We start from the raw sequence: 20,085 nt of genomic DNA, 5'->3' as shown, positions 1-20,085 counted from the left end.
GACGACACTTTGAAAAGGCAGATTACGAAAAAAAGAACCTACTCGATTGGCTGACCGCTATTGAAATGACCATGTACCGGTACGCAAAAGAACAGGGCCTCTGATTTTGTACGTTGATCTATCGGCTACACGCAACTTCCAACAGGCCTTTGGTGATTATTAATTGCGCAATATGTATAAGCTATTCATCCCGTTGTTTCTTCAACAATTACATGCCTCTCTTTTATCTTCTTTGTTGTAGCTTCAAGATAAAACTTTTTCTTTTCGTTGGCCATAAATCCTAGTGTGTTGGGTGGTTTTATTCTTTAAAGATGGAGAGAACTAATAAGATAATACATTCTGAGTGATTACCGCACGACTTTTGGAGCCTCACAGTAGTTGTATAATTTCTTGGAAGTGGGCCTGTAACCCTGAGGACTTCAATTTATTTTCCTTTTATTGCTTTTTATTTCTTCTCTTTTTCTTATTCATCTTAGCCTTCATGCTGAAATGCAAAAGGTGCAGCCAGCCGAAGTTCAAACGATGCTAGGAGTACTGAATAGATTACACAAAAACCATCTTGGCTACGAGAAACATTTCAAAACGCTCCAGCGCTGAGGGTGTCTGCTAATACCCGCTGAAAGCAAAAGCAGACGGACCTGCAGGTTGGAGCTCTTGGACTAGGGCCTGCGCCGCCAGCGGTGGAGCGCGGGGTGAGTTGCAGAAAGGATGGCCCACGCTCAGCTGAGGTGCCAGAGAGGGTTCGGTTGTGACGGTTCCGCCGCCCAGCCTGCAGCCACCCGCGCCTTCCTGCTGGCGCGGCACCCTACGGCGTGCCCTGGGTGGAGATGAGGCGTTGCACGCTGGGGCACGGCGCGGGTAAAAGCCCCCCTGGCAGCGGTTGAGGAAAGGGTGTCCGCCGGTTCACGTCACACCAGTCGCAATCCTCTGTCTGGCAGTGCCTGGACTTCCACGATAACACCGCTCTCAGAAGCGGGAGTGAGTTTAAGAGATGGAGCGACACAGCTCATGGCTCCTCTTTCACCTCGTGTTTTCCGTCAGATAAAACACTCATTTAGTTGTGTACCTGTTTGCACAGAAGCACATAGCAGTATACAGCAGGGGCGAATCGGTTCTTTAAACTCCAGCGTACGGTAGCAGTCCTGTGTGTGGAAATACTGTATAAATATACGCAGCAACAGTTCTCATGGAAAGTTCTGCCAGAGTTTGAGGAAGCTGCACCCTTTCCCAGACGTGAAACCACCTGAATTACACAGGTTGTGCCAGGCAGGCAGTAATGTAGCCTCTCCATGACGATATTTTGTAGAAGGATTTTGTGGGGTTTTTTAAGTGTTTTGAAAAAACAGGTAGCGATTCTCTTGTTTAACTTCCCGTCTGTAGTTCTCAGTCCAAACTCAACAAAGGAAAAGGAAATCTTTTACGCTCGACGGTATGTTCGGTCAACGCTATGCTATGTCGTATTGATGACGATACGTTGTTAAAATCTGTACCTTCCTGTCCTGGAAGCAAAGGTAGCATCCTTTCTTTCCCTGCTGATTTTTGAAATGTTTCTTTGCACTTGTTAAGGTCCCGTACAGAACCGTTCTGCTCAGAGGTGAGGAGAGTTTGGGAAGAAGGAGGAATCCTAAACTTGGGAAATGAAAAGGGAGACTTAACGCAGCAGTTAAGAGTTTGGTGATTTTAATGACAGCCTCCTGAGGCACACACCTAGATTATGAGGCCTGAAATACGTGACCCAATGGAGGTCCTTTGGCTCTGTTGGAAGGTGAAGTGCAATGGCTTGTGACGTAACAGGATGATGAGACAGGAGAGCGGGCAGTCGGTGAGATAGCACAGAGATGCACAGGGTGATAATCTGGATCCCGGTACATCACGCAGATGCGTCACGTGCTCGTTCTGTTGCATATATGTGAAGTCATCTTTGATTCATACATAATTCATGACCAGAAGAAAACTTACCTGATGAGCAAACTCGTGCATCAAATTGTTCAACAGCTCTGTGTGCGTGTAACAAAGGAAGAAAATCTACTATGGGTTTAGGTCCTGGTAGACAGATGAACCATACAGCAGCTGTTAATGGGGAGGGGCAGGAGAGGTGTGCACTGGCAGTAGCTGAGAAAGTAGAACTGCGTGTTCCGATATAAAAATGACTATTTTATGTGAAGATTAGAGGTTCTTCTTATTTTGACAAGAAAAAGGCTGAAAAACAGAAACACAGGGTGATAGCATCTTTGGGCTGTGGGAATTCCATGTCTCTCGCCTAACAGAACTGCTTTCCGAGTCCTCTTTGTGTTGCCGCTGTTCTGACCGAGAAATATGCCAAGCCACGATAAGCTCAAAATGCAGCATTTAGTGAATGCTTCGTTAAGAGCTGCATACAGTAGGCACGCTTCAGACGTCCGGCCTCCTTGAGGCACTTCTCGCCAACGTCACAGGCCTGAGATCTGTGTTACGCTCTTGTCCAGTCTAGGTGTACACATCCCAGGCAGCGTGAGTTTATAGCTCAGTGAAGCTCGTTGCCAGTCTACCGCTCCCATTAGCCACCTTGCATTTATCGTCACCCCGTTTCAAGCACGTCGCTCCTCATGGTACGCCCACGTGCTCGTGAGAGCTGACTTAAGGGCTTGCTGAGCAGGCGTACCGTTCCACATCAGCTCAGTGGCAGCTGCAGGTGCTGGTCGGTTTTGCATATCGCGCTCCTTTTTTCCTCCTTGATGGCAGATCCCAGGCGGGAGGTGGAGCAGCCGTGTGGCTTGTGGAGGGTTATCAGGAGGAGAGGGTAAGATCAAAGGGTTACGGTGCGAGAGGAACTCTGCAAGCCCTTTGATCTCAGAGCTGCTCCTGCAAGCCACTGACGACGTTAAATGAAAGCAGGCCTAAAGCCAACCTCCGTGCCCCACTGGACGCTTCCTTGCACTCGCTGTGCGTAGCATTCATCATCGGGCTTCATGGCCGGGCCTCGTGTGCAGAGGGCTTGGCTGTCTGCGCGTCCTCACAGTGCTGGTTTTGTGGTGTCAGGTCAGGATCTCGGCCCTCCCGCGGAGCGTTGAGTTCATCACCCTCCTGCTCTGGAATCACGAGCGAACGGGAATCTGCATGCGTGTGCTCCTTTCAGAGCTCTTCTTGCCGCGTGTCACCTATATTTAAAAAAAAAAAAAAAAGTGAAGGAAGGGAAAAGGAAAAAATTATTTGTTTCTGAAAGCATATGAAAAGGGGAGAGTCAACAGCTCAGGGAGGTATTTTCAAACTCTTGTGATTCACAGCTCATTGCAGGGGGTTTGGACTAGTCATCTAGTTGGGTCCTTAAAAGGTCCTTTCCAACCCAAAGATTCTGTGATTCTACAATTCCATAAGCTCCCTTGCCACGGAGTGGTTGTTGTCCCAATGACCGGCGGTGACGTGTTAGTTCTTGCCGTGTGCTTGTTGAACGTACTGGCTGAGCGTCAGCCCTCCTGCGGCCAGATAATCAGCCATGTGAGTTTAGCTAAATGCTACAGGGTTTTAATTCAGTCGTGACAGTATAGCATGGGTAAGCAGGAGAAAAATCACCGAAATGGCTACAGTGCGCAGTAGCTGTGGACAAATCCAAGTGCCTCGGTTTTCCCAAGTACTGTAGCATATCTCACCCTACCCTGGCAATCATTTGATAAATGTAATTATTTCGGTCAAAGCTGCTTCAAGATGAAAAAGAAAAACAAAACTCTGCATCTTTAAACTTCTTAGGTGGAAGAAGTAACTTGTTCTTTTTTAACCAAAGGTCTGTGACACGCATCTTATTACGAAAGAGCGGTTGGCATGGAGTCAGGGATATGTGCTGTATTACATCGCGTCACGTTCCACCGAGGCATTGACCTCGTTTGCACCAGAAAGCTGCGGAAGGACTGACAGGCCAAATCCCATCCAAGTATGTTGCTACTTTGTCGTATTTGGCAAGCACATGCAGAATGCCAGTTCTCCCCCATTAGGATGATTACCAGTGCGTTCCTACCGGAGGGCAGAAAGGAGGAGAATGCCAGGATAAAGGAGCTGCTGCTTCTCTTTACTCCCGGTTCTAGCCTCCTTTGTTGTCCTGCATCCCCCTATCTCCCTTGTCCGCACCCTTCTGCTGCTGCCCAGCTCAAGCAAGCTGGTCTGTAAATTACCGGGAGGGGGTCTGAAGCCAGATAGTTTGCATCGCAAATTCACAGAACCACAAACTGAAAAAAGCTGTTGAGCCATCATTGTTTATAATTAGTTTTTGACTGAAGTCCCAGTCTGCTATAGGGAATGGTTTTATCTTTGTGTATGTGTGGGTGGGAAGAGAAAAGTAGAGAACCGAATCAAGGAACCAATCCTTATCCTGAGGCAAAGAAAGAATAGGGTAGTATAATCTAACCCCATAGGATCAAAGGTGGGGCCAACACAGACATAAACACCTTTACACTATGTTCTGTCTCCCTGATTTTGCTGATTTAAAAAGTAAATAGTAAGTTGGGACAACAAAGCTCTTACCCGGCAGATGCACACCTTCTTTTCTTCTGGTCGGGGGGTGACTGGCAACCCTCGGTGTGTTCAGTGTCTGAAGCGCTCTCCGGTCTGTCCCGGCCTGATGCGCCGTGCCATTTCGACCCCGGAATACGAGCTCTGTAAGAAGCTCTTCCATCACAGCTCATCTCCCACTGCCAAAGAAGGGGAAAAGGGGGACAGTCACACGCAGAGGCGTCAAAATCCAGTTTGTCACCTTGCCAAGGATTTGCCTCTAGGAAAGCGGTTGTCCAGCTCCCCTGAACGTGAGCAGGCACAGGACTCCAATCAAAGCGCCCCATCTCCTGGCTGGAGCTGACCGCTGGGACTCTGCTGCTCTGCCATCGGCCCACATATCCCAGGGGAAGATCTCCAACATTTTTTGTGCCCTGGCTCCCCCAGCCAGTGGTGAGCTGTAATGAAGCCTGTCTTACGTATCATGAGAATGTCAAGTGGTTTAATGCATGTTTACAAAAGGACCCGGAGATTTTTGGATGAAAGACATTCTGTAAGCACCGTGTGGTTTGACGCACTGCCATGTTGGTACCCGAAGGATAACTTTAAGGATACGAAAACCTGTGTTCAGACTCCTGTGTTCTGAGAGGGCATCTGCCTGCCTGCAGAAAAATGAAAATCTGCTCAGACCAGAATTAGCTGATTAATGAAAAAAAAAAAATACCCGCTTCACATATTTTAGTCTGTGTTCCCAAGCACGGTGTGCTACTTGTTATATACCACGGCACCAACAAGTTATTGTCTAAATAAATAAATAAATTGACAACAGCAACAAAAATTAAAAGCAAAAACCCAAGACGCATTCTTCTTGCAGCTGGACTACGGGCAGTGTTAAGTCTCTTGTACTCCATATACTTAAATGCCGTGCTGAAAGCTCTTACATTTGTTCCAAAACACAGGATAATCAAACAAAATCATAATAGAAAAAATGTACATGGATTTTTTTTTTTTTTTTTTTTTGGCATTTTGTCATGGTCATCTGATAGCATGTTTTCATCTTAGGATAATTTAAATATTTAAAGCCACATGGAATTCTGCTAAAAAAACCTAGTTGGATTAGATTGGGATTATAGTAACTCCTAAATAGCACTTAATGCTGAAGTTTGGTTTAGTATTTATTGTAGAGAAGGAAATACAGATGAGATGGGATTGCCTAGGTCCTGATTTCCAGTCCCCGCTTCTTGCAGCAGCCTCGTGGTAGAACGCACCCGACACAGTGAGCAGGTTTCACCTTGACAGTAACTGGCAGGGGAGAGGCAGCTCTGGAGAAGCCTTCTCCAACCCCTTGCTCCTCTGGTCAAAAGGTTCTTCCGATGTCCTGCCTATTCAGGCGGTATCAGGAGCGTTTCCTGCTAGCGTAATACTACTTTGTCGTCCCAGTAGCGCTGTCCTCTAGCTGCAGCAGCCCTTCTCATCCTAACCACTGAGGGTGGGTGTGAGGCTTGCGCAAATCTCTTGATGTCATCAGTTTTCAGCGAGGACCATGAATAAAGGTATGCAGGGGAAATTCCCTTCCGTGGCCTGACAGCTAGGCTTCCTCAAAGCGCCCGCCATCTCGCGTCTGCTGGTCTTTGTTTTAGAGAACGTGGGAATGCCGAGAAGCTCACGTGTGGGAGAGGCAGCCTGCACGCTGCGCGGGACGCTGCCCCGTGCTCCGAGCCCTCGGTACAGGGCTCAGAGAGAGTCACTTTGTTTGGCTGGTGGACTTGGCGTTTACGTCTCACATCTAAGCACACGATGGAAACTAATTTGTCACGGAGCGAGAGAGTCCCTGACGAAACTGTTGGCACTAGACACTGATTTCGCAGCAGAAAGGCTGTCTCTGACCTCTGCTCTTGTCTCCACTGGCTTAAATGGAGAAGTAGGGTAGGCGTGGGGTTGGAAACTTGGCAAAATGCCAGAAGTTACTACCCAACAGCTAATTGACTATTTCCACTTTCAGATGTTTAATTTCTTATTAATGAACGTAGGGAAATCTTTGCAGAGAGACATACATATCTCCCCCCACCCCAAGAAAATGTAGATCAATTCCCTTGTAATCCAGTAGTGGTTTTCCGGCCGAAACAATCTCCATTTGTGTGATTGGGCCCGTTAAGCAAGTTGTGTCCTGCGGGACAGGGAAAAGCTGTACAGATGAAATTGGGTAACTGAGGAGAAAGTTAAAAGAATTTGTGTCTTTACTTTGTGTATAAGTTTGTACCTATTCTTATCCCTGTTTTTAAACGGTGAACGAAAAAGTTTTCTGTTTACCTCTTAACATGGGTATTTGGGAGCATTAAATAATTCTATAGACAACAAATTAACGTGACCAATTAGCATGTCAAAGCAAAGCAGTTACTACTTCTAATCTGAACGAATTGCGTCCACCCCTCTTTCACTCCCTCTCTGCAGGCATGTAAGCGTTAGGCTGTGCAGAGTCCCAGGCGGTGGCAGCTTTTTGCGCTCACTCGCTTGCTTGAGGACATAACTTTGTGCTGAGCACACTGTTTTACGTTACCATTTACATTTACCATTATCTGGCTGTAATCCAAGGCTGTCGACTTCAGTGGCAAATGACCCACTGACTTCAGCGACGGCAGGGTGAATCCTGTCAGTCAGGGCGTTGTAAATTCATCTCCAAGTTCATTATAGGAGCTGTTCAGAATGTCAAAAGATTAAGTATATGTAGCAGCGAGGCCTATTGTATTGCGTTCTTTCCGAGCGCAGAAGAAATCAAGGCGCTTTAAAAAACAGAAGCGTGTATGTAGTTGGAACGGAGCATCCTTGCAGAAGGCAGGAAAATTCAAAGGTGTTCTCTCAATTTCTTGAGTCCTCCTTACACACAGAATGATTTCCTGACTTCCTCCCATCTCCCCTGTCTTTTGGAAAAGACACGCTCATCTCACCGGCGGCAGAAATGCAATGTGCCACTTGAGCGGTCGAAGGGGTATCCCGGCGAGGTACGCGTAGCAGTGTCCTCGCCTCGCGCGATGCGTAGGTACGCCAGAGCTGAAAGGTTTCTAAGCAAACACTAACGACGAGCTTGTGAATGACCGCCGGTTAGTTGGCTGTGTGGGAAGCGCAAAGCCCGAAAGGGCTGAGGTCAGGTGATAAAAAGCTTGAGAGCTCAGAATGGGAAAGTGTGAGAAGGTTCGGGGAATTCCGGCACCTCTCACCTGGCAGAAAGACTGATAAGCTGCCGAAACCCTCCTGTGTCCATTTGACAGGCCGATTCCTTTTGACGTTTGTTTAGCGCCGGACATTTTGGTATCTAGTGAGCGCAGTCAGCCTGATGGAACGGTTTGCTCCAGAATTAATCCCCGGCTGACCCCTGCAGCTCGCCAGGGAGCTGGGATTTTCCTCAGGGAGCTGGAGTTCAGCCCCTCCCACTGTCTCTGGCCCAGAGGAGACTTCCAAAAACTCCTTACTACCACAGTTATATTAAAAGCAAGAGAAAGGAAAACAGTAAGGCAGCAGGAGAGTTCCAGTGAGTTCCTACGGGGAAGCCGTCAGTTCCCACATCTGGTTTGCAGATCTGTGGTGGTCCGGGAAGCACTTTCAGGTGGTCTCCAGAGCTGTTTCCGTCACAGTAGTCGTTCTCGAGCACCACCGCTTCCCGCTAGTTATAACCCGGTCTCCAAGTCTTTTGGTAACACTAGTACTGACTGGATGAGGAGGCAGCTAGGGGCCTCGGTTTTGGTTTGCCAGAGATCAGATACGCAGGGCTGCATTTGGACAGGTTTTCTAGTATTTAGTAGACTTCTGCTCCTCGGTGAATGTCTGGCTTTCAGAGGGGCTGTTGTGGAATCAGGAACTGCTCAGCATGAATGAGGAGGTCAGGATCTGCCCTTTAAGCTGGAAGAATGACACGCATTAAAAGTACAGCGTTTCTGTTTCACATTTTCACAGCTTTTACAACTGGGATAGAAATGTCAGCACTTCAAATTCCAGCCCAAATTACCAAGCGATTGCCGAAAATGCCTGTGGACTACTCTTCAAGAACAAAAGCGATAGGAAAATAATAAATGTGGATCCCAAGGTAAATGTTTTTTGGGTTTTTTTCAATATTCTAAATTGCCTTTATGCGACGGAGTTTGACTGCTAAAATGTTGAGTCCATTTGCAAATGGTGACTTTGTCAATACTCACCTAATATTTCAGGCTTGCTCAGACGTGCTGTTCCCATTGTTAGCCGCGCTGCTCTGCTCCCTGTCAGGATGAACTTAGCCTACCTTGTTTACGACTGAGTGTGTCTAGGCCTTTCCCTTGCGACGACAAAAGTCAGAAGTTGAACTGACAGATAGAACTGAAAGATTTCCAAAGCAGGGTCTGTCTTATACCATTACCCCCCTCCCTGCCTTTATTCCTTCCCACTGGAACGTGAAATCGTCGCCCTTACTGCCAGGGTAGGCTGGCAGGCTGAGGCTACGTCCTACTAATTGAGTTGCCGAGAAGCGCTAAGTAAAGGGAAACATGGGAGAGGGAACGGGCCGAGGAGGAAGGCGGGACTGACGGGCAGACGTGAGGACTGAAGCGTGGGAGTGCATAAGCAGGTGTTTTACTCAGATGTGCCTCTAGCTAAAAGGAAAAATCGTCAAAATGTTGGAGATGCATCCTGGGGCTAGTGGTCCCTGTATTCATGCCCTCTTAAAAATCAGATCTCTATTAGGAAACATGCCCACCTGCGAGGTGGTTAATAAATAAATAAATATTGGATAAAAATAAATATGAGGCTGATATTGAAACAAAAGCTGCAACTTGCATGAATCGTAGTATCCCAAATCTTGGCAGGGCCTGCCGAATGCCAGCAAATCCAGAAGGCAGAATCAATTCCCGCATCTGAAGCGCGGGCCATCTTCTATCCCGGTGCTTTTGCAGCGGTGAACTGAAACTGGCAGAATTCCTTTCCCAACCGCACACAATCCGTATTCTTCCTCCTTAATACAAAAGGTTTGAGAAATCCTAAGAAAAGCGGCCCCATTATGGTCATTTAGTTCTTGTAGCAGACTGAGATTGTCACTGGCATGAGGGTCAAACTTGGATTTTAAACTTGTCCCTCGCAAAATTTGACACCAGATGCACCTTCTGGTGGAGAGCTTTGTTTCTCCACAATGGTCCAGAAGGATTGACAACTGAGTGCGAGAAAGGAAAATACTTGCGTCTCAGTAATGCTATAAACCGGATGAACATCGTGGTTGGTCTCTGTGTGTTTCATATATGACTGACAGCACGAGCGTGTGCTTTGCTTTCACCTCAAAATGGCTCTGTTCCTATTATTACTGAAGTCGATTGGTCTCTACCATTTATTTAGGTAGCGGTTCAGTGCAAGCAAAGCAAATGCTGGAGTCACACACGGACATCCCGTTTGCAGCCGTGGTTGCAAGCTGAGTAAATGGCCCTGGATATCGTAGCTTTCATGCTGAGGGCTGAAGGGGTAGCAACGTTATAGACGGCTTCCCTCTCTAAGAAACTGGCTGTGTTCCTCCGGCACCAACCACACTTTTTTAAACTTTACAACTGAAGTTCTTGGACTACAGATTGGATGGGACGAACACACCCAGGCATTGGTTACTCTCAAAACCAGCGTGAACTAAGTTGGGCAATAATTTGTTTGGGTTTCTGCAGAACTGATCTAGGATGATGGTTTCTTTGATGTGCTTCCCATGAAAGATGGTCGCATATGAATAGTAACAGTACAAAATATCAAATTATATGCATTTCAAAATAAGTGCATTGGTTTGTTAGAAATTTGAAAATGCATACCTAAAAAAGTGTTTGGTTGTGCTGAAAGCAGGCCACCAATCCAACTTCCTGCAGCTGCAGAACATCTGTAACAAATAACCAGCTCTTCAGTGGCTACGTGAGAGATCCTCGTGTGCCAAGAGCCACGCTGAGAAGCGTTTGTGCACATATGTTGTGTCTCCCCACAGGTTGCAGGGCACAGGTCTGTGAGCCCCCGTGAGACCCATCTGGCTTTGGCTTTTCTGTAACGCTCACTGATGGTGAACAAGCTTTTGGGAAGTGCGTGCCATGGGCCAAACTGAAATCGGCACGAGTTCTCTCTCACGGGGTTCAGCTGGAACAGACTTAGTACCTGCTGCCCGATCTTTGCAAGCGGGCCTTCTCTTTGACCAGTCGACTGTCCACTTGTTCCTAGCTGTGTTTAGCTAAAAGCACTCTATCGCTGTCCTTGCATCTGCTAGAAGCATCGCAGGAGAAATGATCTGCGTGGTGCCAGGACATCAATATTCACTGAGAAATCTCCACCCTCAGACCTAGTTGCATTTATCCAACTTTATGGTCCAGGAGAAGAAGAAGAAGAAGAAGTAATAGTAGTAGTAGTAATAGAAGAAAATTTATGACATTAAAAACGATTTCTTTTCTTTCTCCTGACTGGGCATCTCTCAAATTCTGTGTTTCAGGCCTACCCAGGAGACAACACAACACGGACGCCTGTTGAAACAGATCTCTATCTCCATGTTGTTATCTATGACCATGTCGTCAGAAGACGGACCTAAGGTCCATCTGTGTGGCTCTTGTCCCGATTATTTGTTTAGCTATCTTGAAGTCATGTGGAAGAATAAATAAACAGCGGAAAGATCTTTACCTCATGTTCAGCGGTAGGAAAGGGGATTTTTATACTGGTTTCGAGTTGGTTTGTGCCTCGCTCCTTGAGGGAAGCAAAGTGGAAGGAAGACCCCGTACTGGCTGTAGAGTCCATGTATCTGGGCCCCTTGTTTGTCCTTTGTGAAGTCCATGGGGTGTGTGAATTGCAAAAGCACCTAAAGGGAAGACAGAAGGTTTGGACCCAACTTTTCCTATCACTCCTAAGGCAGCAGGGCAGCGGGGACACAGGTGCCGCGTTCTTTCCTGGAGTAAAGAGAAGAAGCTAGTGCCCCATAGTTCCCCAGCAACAGGATGTTTTAAATTCTTCTTGGTAAACTCTCTGTCAGGTAGGCCTGGACGTCTGTTGAGCAGCTAATGCTATGTAATATAGAGGAAGCCATTCACAGGGGTAACAGGGAGAAGCTGTACCAAATAGGCACGTAAACGTCAAGACATCTGCAGCGTTCTGATGGTGTTAGTGGTTCCTTGAAGGCCACTTTTAATCCGTTCCTGCTCTTGCTGCCGTTCTAGTACCAACGTGCCAGAAGTTAGGGCAGCGACGCGACGGCCCAGGGGACTCTCCTCCTTTCGCAGGGCACGTGGGGAAGTTGTCCGTGCTTACATGACCCGGCTGGTATAACCACCGACGTAGCTGTCTGCTTACTGGAAAACTGGAAGATGCCACAAAGCTATGTGGCTTAAAGAACTAGCAGGAAACAAAAGCAATAATTGCAGAGAAAAGAAGGATCGGAGGTGAAGGCAGAGGAAACGAAGGCAGAAGGCGTCCGGACACAATTCCCTGGAGCTTATTCTTTAAGGGACTGGATGCTTTTAATGATCTTTTCTGGCCTTGGTACTGTGAATTTCTGAAAGGGACGAGCGAGGCGACTCTGACGAGAAAGAAGACGGTAGCAGCGCTGCCGGGCTTACCATAGGGTGGGGTTTATCTGCCAGCCTCATCGCAGGCACGTTCCCTTTGGAAAAGGCCAAGAGCCTCGGTCTTAGCGGTCGGCGCATTGAAGATCCCTTTGCTGTGAGGCGAGGGAGCGTTCCAATGATCACAAAGCGAAAGTTGTTTCTTCAAAGCTGCGGTAACTTGGGAGAGACTTAGGAGCCTCGTTTTCTTTCCCGTAGAACTTTTGATGTTATGAAGTTCTGCCATTTTCAAAATATAGTCAAATCTTTAACCTCTTGCTTCTATAGAGAGCGGTTCCTCCCGCAGCAGGAGCGCAGGCCGCCGGCCGGCTGCGCGGTGGCCGGAGCGCGGCCGGGCCGCGCAGGCAGCGCGCGGGGCGGGCGCCGGGCGGCGGGCGCGGCCCCTCCATAGCCGGGCCGGCAGAGCCCCCTAGTGGGGGCGGGCGGCGGCGGGGGCAGCTGCCGGCAGCGCCGGGGCCCCGCGCACCAAAGCCGGTGGGAACACCCGGCGAACGGCGCGTGCTGCCGCTTCCCGGGGCTGTTGACGGAAAGAGCAAAGGCCCGAGCCTGCGGTAACTCTTTGACGTTGCAGAGGGCCCCTTCGCTGCGAAGGCGCGTCTCCGGCGGGAAGACCTCGCGCTGTTAGGGCAGGCTTCTCCGGACCCCGGTGCTTCTAGGCGCTTCCCTCATTTAGCGGTACCAAACGTAGAGATCTCCATGGCTCCTCGCGTCTCGCCTGAAAAGCAGGCTTCTGTCGCCGGCTGAGCTTTGCTTTACTGCCCCTGTGTCTTGAGGCAGCTCAAGGGAATGGCCAGGCATTGACTTACGAATATTTTCGTAGCGCTGAAGCAACACGTAGAGCTTAGCATTTGCGATATGTTTTTTTCCCGGAAAAAAATCGGATCTTCTGAGCCGTTTTGAAAACACCAGCTTTTGCCTCTGTTGTGCGCTGGAGAGGGAGAAAACCCCGTTATGAAGGCTGGTGGAAGGGACAGTTGGTGCGAAGGGTACGAATTATATTTTTCGTTCCTCTCGACGAACAAATTGTCATGTTTCTTTCTTGATGTAATTGGATTTTAAAGTAATCTTAAAAAACCTAAGTGGGAAAGCGGTCCATGGAGTGTGGCGAACATGATCTCAGAATCATAATAAATAAATAAACAAATAACACGAAGTAGAACTTAATAGTAAGTTTTCAACTTCAGAAGTTATTTCTACGACTTTATGTTCCTTTGTTTTCATCTTACTAATCGCCGCTCTTGATTTGAAAGAACGGCAGGAAGTCTAGGAGAATCCTGTGTCCACATCTGCACGCAAACGGAAGGCAATTTGGATCAAAGTGGGCTTTACGCGTTTTCAGGTCAGCGAGCGCACCAATGCTCTGCGTATCTCTAAAGGTGGGTAACTGTGAAAGGCTGTAAAGATGTAGGAAGCCTCGTCCTACGCGTTTGGTGGTGACCTCCTATGGAATTGTAATTTCAAGCTATTTCTGCCTTGGGCGATTGTGGTGGGTTGACCTTGGCTGGACACCAGGTGCCACCAAGCTGCTTTATCGATCCCCTCCTCCGCAGGACAGGGGGGAGAAATTAGGATGGAAAAAAATAACCAAACATGTGGGTCAAGATAAAGGCCGTTTAATAAGCAGAAAGCAAAGGCCGAAGCAAAAGCAAACAGAAGATGTACTGTCTGCTTCCCATCAGCCGGCGACGTTCAGGCACCTCCCCGGAAGCAGGGCTTCAGCAAACACGTAGCGGTTGCACTGGAAGACGAACATCGGAAAATGAACGCCCCCCACTCCTCCTCCTTTCTCTTAGCTTTTGTTGCTGAGCAGACGTGATATGGTATGGAATATCCCTTTGGCCAGTTTGGGTCAGCTGTCCCGGCTGTGTCCCCTCCCAAGATCTTGCCCGCCCCCAGCCTACTGGTAGGGGGGAATGTTGGAGAGACAGCCCTGAGGCTGTGCTGGCCCTGCCCAGCGGTAGCCGAAACCCTGGTGTGTTATCAACACCCTTCTCGCTACCGATACAGTGCGCGGCGCTGTGAAGTCTGCTATGGGAAAATTATCTCCATCTCTGCCAGACCCTGTACAGCGATAAACCTCATCCGCGACAAAAAGTAAACTGTAATTCCTGCCATGAAAGAATGGTATTCACAGAGTAATTCAAAGAATTACCGGCTGCTCGGCAAATTCACTTGATTCCCTCCCGCCTGTCCTTGCCTATGGGCTGATCTCCTGGTGTTCCATCTCTTCTGACATTCAAAACCTGGGACCCCAGAGCATTATCATGAATGAAAGCTACCGAGTTAGACGTTGTAGTCCTTTTCTCCTAACCGGGAGAAACTCTAGCCTCTGCTGTAAGTGAAAATCTGTCCCCAAACACTTCTGTAATGTGACTTGCATTTTAAAGAAATGGTTAATTTTCTTGGACAAACAGGAGAGTGCCTAAAAGCCATTAAGTGCTGTCACACTCCATTTCCCTAAAATGTCAGCGGTGGTTTTTCTCAACATCTTGTCACTGTTCGGCCCTGGGTAGACACACAGTGAAGTGGACATGGAAAACATATGGTGATCGAGAGAGAAGCTTTGCAAGGACTGATAAGCACATGAAAGCTTCCTCCGTGCGTTCTGATGCTCTGTGATTTCTTAGCACAAACAAATGCAAACTGTCCAGCCTGAAATCATTCCCTGTTATAAACGTAAGGCGGATGGAAATTTCTGCATTGTGTTCTGAAAAGAGACTCTGGTCTCGTCTCCGGTAGTGACTTTTACTGCAGGTACAGAGTTCGCACACTGCCACCAGAGAACTGATTTTAGGTGTTGACGGGAAAGCGCATCTTTGCAAAGGATCCTCAGAACTCTAGATTTCATACCAGTGGGGGGTCTTGCGGGTTTTGTTTGGTTTTTTGTTGTTTTGGGGTTTTTTCCCCAAGTGTGTGTAAACTGCATACATGAGTTACGGTCTGCAGGTTTTATTGGCCTGTTTATGTTTTGGATTCCTTTATATCTCTTTACCTCCCCTGCCAAAATCATAGTTTCTTTTTATGCGGAGTCTGGATCTTTGGTCTTGCAACGACGTACGGACCTGTTGTCGTCGACGTCATCGTTGTCATCGATTTTGGATAATAGAGCGAAGCTGAAAAGTAGCACGGGATCAGTGCTCAACAGCTCCGTCCTGAGCCACGAGCAGAATCACGGGAAGAGTTGTTATGTAGTACAAAATACAATGCTTTGAAAGGAGAAGTAATTTTACACCAAAATCTGAAGTCTTTGTTCTTTAACTGTCACAGCAGGATGCTTTGACGTAGTTACAAATTTTCATATCACGTGAAATGGAATTCCGGTGAGTTCGGTGCAATTTTACAGAGAGGCACCAGCAGCTTGGCATTCTCTGACCAAAAGTGGTTTTGTGGAAGGCACAGCTGCCCGAGGAACCCAAGCAATGGCGGTAATTAAGCCCCAGTTTTGAATCCTGTAGCTGTACGGTCAGGTGTCGGCTCAGAAAACACAGTGGCACTTTGCGAACTCGGAGTTTGTGGTTCCGGCGGCAGCCTCGCCGATCTAGCCGCCTCTTCAAAGCTGAAAGAAGGAAATGGGGGGTGGCAGTGCTACCTTCCTAGCTGACCCCTGTCTCATGTAGAGAACAAGAAGATCTCCAAGCAGCATACAACTTGGTCATTAGATCTTCTCCTCTCGGCTATCAGGGAAAGAGGTTGTAGGGGAAAATCCTCCATTAAGTCCAACTCCCCACATGCAGAGAAGAAATCAGATTAAAAATGAATAAAACCTTGGGGCGATTCTCTGCCGGGCAGGCAGGGACAAGCAGTGCAGGCCAAGCCACTGTTCCCACTGCAAAGAAAACAAAAACACAGGTGCTGAACGTACAGAAGCCGTGCCGATTAGCCCCGTGTGCAGTACACGCTCTTTACAAGAAGAAAAAACATCGCTCTTGCTATCTGGCTATTGTTCACTGGAGGCATGTTTCATTGCAGCTGGACCCCAAGCGCAGTTATTACAGACCCCACAGCAGAAGTTCTCTGTGATGAGAGAAACACACGATCTCCGGGCCCTGGAGAAGAAGTTGCGCCGGGCAGGCAGCTCCAGTGGGGAGGCCCATGCTGGCCACCTGAGCAAACGCCCAGTCCAGCGGGCATACAGAAGCAAGCGTAATGGGTGTATGCAGTGGCTGTACACGGGAGCCGCTTGGTACAGGTTTCTCACCGTGACCCGGCCCGGCGAAAGGCTGTTTTCCGTACGCCTCTCTCAGGCCGAGAGCGAGGAGATTCAAAGAGAGTGAGCGCCGCTTTGCTCCCCAGTGAAAGGGGAGAGCCGGCTCTGCACCTTGCAGTCTGCGTCGTGCCAGTCCAAGCACGGCTGGCCGACGTGCCGTTTAGCGTCCTCCTGCGCTGGTTCTGAATTTCACCGTGTTGTACGTGGGAACGTGTGTACGTACGGGATGCAGGGGAGCGGTACGGCTTAGGGCGAGCCAGCCGTTCGGAGCTGACCACGGGGGATTCTGCCGACTGGGTCACAAGACCGAATCCGGTGAGAAGAGATGAGGCTTCTCTGGAGGGACAGCTTCGGGGGAGGCGGGACGACACACCTTAGGCAGAGATTATGGGTCTAGTAAGAGCGGGGGTGACTCCGTGGCGTGGGAGAGGCGCTGCCGGGAGCAAAGCCGGTGTCACTGACCCGAAGACCTGGTGGCCGGAGTCCTGTCCGAGCAGAATACACAGAAGCCCATCTGAGTCAGGCAAACAGACGGTGCGGAGGGCCGGTGCGAGCCAGCCGAGGTGAAGCTGCAGGGGGGTGGGGGGTATTCACCAGATGACAGCCAGGAGCGCTGGGTGTAGGAGCCACAGCAGCGGAGATTGCTTTTGTAAGTAAATTCTGGAGAGCCTGAAAGCCAGGCGACTAGTAAGCACAAGTGTGGGATTGGCCTTCGCATGCTGAACAGATTTTGCCAATATCACTTTGTTATGCAAATATGTAATTATTTCATTTCCCCCAGAAGGAGTATTTGTGGTTTCCTCTTCCCCGGGACTTCCGAATGCTTGTGTGGAGGGAACAAATAACTGTGAAGGTACCAGGTACGTGCATTGCATGGAAAGCTCTGAAAAAGTGGAAACCTGGAAGTTTTGGTTGTTGGGTTTTTTTGAAAGGGGCTGCTGGAGGGTGATGAGGCTGGGCCTGACAATGGCACAGGCGTTGCTCATCATTTAAATAAACTTAATTAAGATTGAAGCCTACTGTGTGCCTGGGGCTAAGGAATAAAAAGGCTCGGTTGCTCCACAAACCAGAGAGCCTGTGGTGGATTGTGATGGAGCTGTGCTAGCGAGGAGCTGCTAGGGCCCGGGAAGGAGCGAGCGAGCGAGCCGGATCCGTGGACCCGACTGGAGCTGCACTGGCTGTAGCTTGGAAGGATGATGTTTGCAAATAACCTATCCTCACTGACGTGGGCAAGAACAAATGAGAAGCAGCTGCCGGCCCTCTCTTTCTCTACTACCGTGGTAGAATAAGCATAGGTGGGTGATCAGCTTGGCAAGTCCGGTCCTGCCCAACTGTACGGCAAGCAGCTTTTGTATTACTCAAGGGGAGACAGTCGGGCCGTCTTAACGCGTAGCCAGAATTTCAGAGAGTTTTGGTTTGATTTTGCCTCCTGTATCTGCCCGCAAGCGCATCTGTGGACACACGCACGTGCACGCAGCAGCTGTAGCTTAGTGCCTACTTCTACAGCAGCATTGTTTGACCTCTTTGCATTTTTCTTAATAAAAGCAGGCAGCCCGGAAGAAAAAAAAAAAAGCAAAAAATTTTATAGATTATCTGTAGCAGTCCGAATCATTATCTCAGCTCCGCAGATGGAAATCTAGAGCGACTGTACTAGATCGGATGGAACCGCTCCATAATCACAGCGGTGCGTACGCAGAATTTGTCCCATGCGGTGACGGTTATTCTGTCTGTCTGTCTGCGTGTTTTGTAGCTTTTCGTGCCCCTGCAGCTGTTTTGCGTAGAGACCTGCCCTCCAGACCGCTTAAGACCCGATTTGTACATTTGTACCAAAGCGATTTGTATGCTGTGCAGAAAGGCAGATGAGTTTATATGGGTGTTCCAACGAAGTGATTTAGGAGGTTGGACAGTGTTTTGAGATGCAGAGCCTGTCAGTATATCATACTGGAGCCTGTCAGTATATCATACTGAAATGTTTGCCTTGTTTTTATAAACACGGGATTGGTAGGTAAGCTTTTATTCGACGCTGGCTTTAATGATTATGCCATTGAATTTTTACATTTGGCAGAAGAAGGGGGAGGGAGAAAAATAAGAAACTAACACCACGTTTAGTCGTTGCTATTAAAAATGCAAAATAAGTAGAGCGTTTCTGCACCACGTTCAGACTAGATCTGATTCTGCACAACTAATTTTTACTGCTGTCACATCGACATTAGGGCTCAATGCATTCTTTAACCCTTCTTAGCCTTCTGAATGACTTGTTTTGCCCTTACCAAAAAGTCGAAAAGCCCCTCAGGGTGTGCATCAGCTGTCACCAGATGGACCCACGTTCAGGTGTTTCACTCCCCTGAGTTTCTCATCGGGCTTAACTGGGATTGGTTCTGTTGATAGCTGAAAAGCTGAGATGTTAACTTTAAGAACTGTTATTAACAATTTTTGCACTTCCTAGGCCAAAAGTCCACACGAGGAAAATCATTACAGCTTAAATGAGTGAAGTAATACTAGTTTACTTAGAGCATAAGTACCTTCTTAAGAGTCTCGGAAAAAAACCACTGCCAGTCTTTTAAGCATGATTACTCTAATATGGCGAATCTCTGCTGTGCATGTAACGCTGCAGGCGGTGAAGCCCTATAATTTGTGCCTGCTGAGGTTTTGGCCCAAAGATAAGATCTCGGGATTTGACTGCGTATCGATGCAAGATTTTTGCTCATATTGCTCGGTCGCCAAGAGGTATGTCAGACTCCTGCAGCTGTCCGCTTATTACTGGCCTCCAAGTGGAATATGTCCTATTAATGTCAACTCTCTGAGCCTGATCTTTTAAAGAGTTTCTGGGCCATCCAGATGGTAATGTCCTAACTTGGATACGGTGATTTTGCCAGAGATGATGGCAAAACCCTGGCTAAAGTTGAGGTAAATGTCATCCACTGGTTTCTCTCACCTGCAAGTCCAATCGATTTATCACAAAAAGCAGTCAGGTGGGTCAGATGTGATTCGCCCTTTGCAAGTCCGTGCTGACTGTTCCCAGTGACTTTCTTCTCCCTCGCATGCCTGGAAACGTGTCCTGAGCTCCACAATTTTCCCAGAGACTGAAGTGAGACTGTCGGGTGCTTGATGGTTGGTACGCCTCCTCTTGGCCACGTAGCTCCGACAGATCTGGTGGAGGAGACTTTTTTTTTTTTTTTTTCTTTCTCCTGTGCCCCCACGATCCCTTGTATTTCCTATACAACGGCACAGTTCAGCTGTTAGGAAGCTGCTTGATGCCAGTAGGTGACGGTGATTAGTTTCCGATACTCAGTGATCTGTTCCATAGACTGAGGTCATATTGGGCGAAACTGAGTCTGGACATCCCGTTATTCTGGGATGAGATTCAGAACTGACCTTTTCATTTGGCCATTTTGGTAGAAAAGATTCAAGTGTCAGAGCAACACCTTGGCCATCCTACTTCTTCCTTCTTTCCAAAACAGAGCTAGCGGAGCCTCTTTCGAGGAGCTCGTCATTTGCTTTGTGGAAGATAGATAGATGTTTAGCTTGTTCCTTTTTTAACCCAGAACTAAACCACAGGCACATGAAATGGCTACCTAGATTAAAATTAATATTAATTTTGTTAGAGAACGAAGTGCAGTAGTAAAACGTCTCGGCAAATGCTGGCTTCCTTTTGTTATTAAGTAGATTGCCCCTATGAAACTCAGCCGATGGGCGCAACCAGGCTAGAGCACCCACCTGTTTCATTGGAGCAAGACTCAGGCCACAAGGTATATTCAGAAGAACTGCAGAACTACACTTCCATTCTGAAAGTAGCGTCAGTGTCAAAATACCTACTGAAAAGCAAACCGCAGGTTCTTT

At 48.2% G+C, this 20,085-nt stretch overlaps 1 protein-coding gene across 1 annotated transcript in view; it reads left to right on the top strand.

The window, feature by feature from the left end:
- Nucleotides 1-11,014, top strand: part of CFAP299 (cilia and flagella associated protein 299) — a gene marked incomplete at both ends in the record, with an annotated part of 216,933 nt that extends 205,919 nt beyond the window's left edge. The window contains 2 exons of the mRNA XM_081999592.1: nucleotides 8,407-8,536; nucleotides 10,919-11,014. Coding sequence (XP_081855718.1) covers nucleotides 8,407-8,536; nucleotides 10,919-11,014 — 226 coding nt within the window. The remainder of the gene's footprint in view (nucleotides 1-8,406; nucleotides 8,537-10,918) is intronic.
- Nucleotides 11,015-20,085: the final 9,071 nt, after the last annotated feature.

The sequence above is a fragment of the Phaethon aethereus genome, assembly GCF_964289735.1.
Source record: "Phaethon aethereus genome assembly, chromosome: 4".
NCBI lineage: Eukaryota > Metazoa > Chordata > Aves > Phaethontiformes > Phaethontidae > Phaethon > Phaethon aethereus.
The sequence above is the reverse complement of the archived record's forward strand: the minus strand, read 5'-3'. Positions and strand labels throughout refer to the sequence as shown.